Source organism: Belonocnema kinseyi, chromosome 3, assembly GCF_010883055.1.
Source record: "Belonocnema kinseyi isolate 2016_QV_RU_SX_M_011 chromosome 3, B_treatae_v1, whole genome shotgun sequence".
Taxonomy (NCBI): domain Eukaryota; kingdom Metazoa; phylum Arthropoda; class Insecta; order Hymenoptera; family Cynipidae; genus Belonocnema; species Belonocnema kinseyi.
In genome coordinates this window covers 20196799-20198627 of record NC_046659.1, presented here as the reverse complement: position 1 = coordinate 20198627, position 1829 = coordinate 20196799, and the positions used below count along the sequence as shown (strand labels likewise).

General features: G+C 36.3%; 1 protein-coding gene across 3 annotated transcripts in view; it reads right to left on the bottom strand.

The window, feature by feature from the left end:
- LOC117169394 (sialomucin core protein 24-like) overlaps positions 1-789 on the bottom strand; it is a 147313-nt gene extending 146524 nt beyond the window's left edge. For 2 of the 3 annotated variants that reach the window (XR_004466655.1, XM_033355760.1), the window contains exon 1: positions 568-789. Coding sequence is in view for 1 of the 3 variants with exons in the window: in XM_033355757.1 (XP_033211648.1) it covers positions 568-643 (76 nt within the window). In the remaining 2 variants the exon portion in view is untranslated. The remainder of the gene's footprint in view (positions 1-567) is intronic. The other variant, XM_033355757.1, reaches the window with a different exon arrangement.
- Positions 790-1829: the final 1040 nt, after the last annotated feature.

The following is a 1829-nucleotide window of genomic DNA, read 5'->3' as shown; positions in this document are numbered from 1 at the left end:
TGGCTCAAATTGTTTCTCACTAATAAAGCACTAGAATTTTGCTCTGAGTAAAACGTGGTAACGCTGTTAGTATATTCGTATACGAATAACTCGAATCGCAAATTCGAAGAGTGCTCGAGAATGTGACTTTCTTCTCGTACTTAAGTTACCATTCGAAACTCTACATACACTAAAAGTTTCGAACGAAGTCGAGAATAGAGACCGAGTGCCACTTCATTGTTATTTCAGTGCGTTTTCATCGGCAGGGTCCCTTATGAATTTAAACTACTAAACTTCAGCAGATTTGCGCCATCACCAAATATTAATTAAGAAATCTGCTCGCGATGCGCCATAACAAGTGTTACTTAAAAACATTAGAAATTATCGAATTTTTGACTTCAATACTGGTTTAATTTAAAGCAGGAATAGGCCCTAATTAACTAAAGTAAATTGCAGGCATAAGTTCTTTATTTTACTTAATGCCATCATTCCAAACTTCTTTCATAGATGAAATATAACACTGTATGGAATTACATATCTGGCTAGAGCATTATTTGTGTTTAAAAAATGTGAACTGACAAAACTTACCTGTAGAGTTAGTATTTGCTGCTTCAGCTCCAGTCGTTATATATAATAAAATACATATTGCAAGTATCGCCTTCATTTTTAAACGTTGAATACATACAATTTCAACAAGAATTCGAGAGATAGTAGCATGGAGGATATAAGGAGACCAATCTGTATTGCATGGACTTGACCAAAAACGGTCACTTTTCTGTTGCCAGAAGTAGGCACACCCTATGTGTAAAATCACACTTACGTATAGTTGAGAACTTTCCGAGCATGGCGTGTGAACCGCACTTTAAAAAAATATGGCCGCCTCCATTGTTTTGATTTGACAGGTGTTACGTCCTACCTTTCGGATCCACCGAATAATATAAAGAATTATTCTTTGATTGGTGGATTCCATTTCTAGTCGTAAGGTTCGCTGCTGACTGGCGTTGATTTGAAAATCAACTACCGCGGTTATTTAAATCCTTATAATAATCACAGGTGATGAAATTAAGAATCTCACAAGTTAAAATGTCATTTTAAATGAATAACTTTATTCACTAACTTTGCACATTAATCCATGGGACACACACACAACAGTTAATATACACTTATTATTATTATTAAATTCTATATCTAACTTTACTTAATGTTACATATAAACTATATTCGACGACTACACTAAGTTACGCGGAACTTATACATTTTAGATTCTACTTTCTATATCAAATATTTAATATTTAAGATCTCGAGTGACGCGGGTTCAATGAATATCAACGATTCAAGGATATCTGCCGTTCCTCCCCGAGTCACATATATTTATAACCTTGCATTTTTGGATTACGTGCAAGGGTAGCATTAGAGTAGGGGAGTCAAGTGCAAACCCTTGACGTTGAGCCTGACCAATAGGAGCCCGCTAACGAATGACGTAACGAATTAAGCTGACCACGCAGTGATCCCAGATCTGAAACGAGATGCGGTCCAATACTATGACAGGGCTATGTCCGTGTGAATATAGTAGGAGACGCTGTAAATGACTGATTTGCGCGCGCAACCCACTTCTCCTCTTCTGAATTTGAAAACTCGAAGATGCACGATTGCCGGTCGGAGCACTTCGTCGATTCTATTTATTTATCTATCTGCTAACAGCTAACTGCTTTGGAATAAATTCAGGAGATTGGGATTTTGATATTTCTAGATTTCGATGCTGACTATTCTCATGATTTGAATAGATCGCGCGCCTCTTGATATGCGTATATTTTGAGGTTATGTTATTTCATGTATAAAATATAAATTAT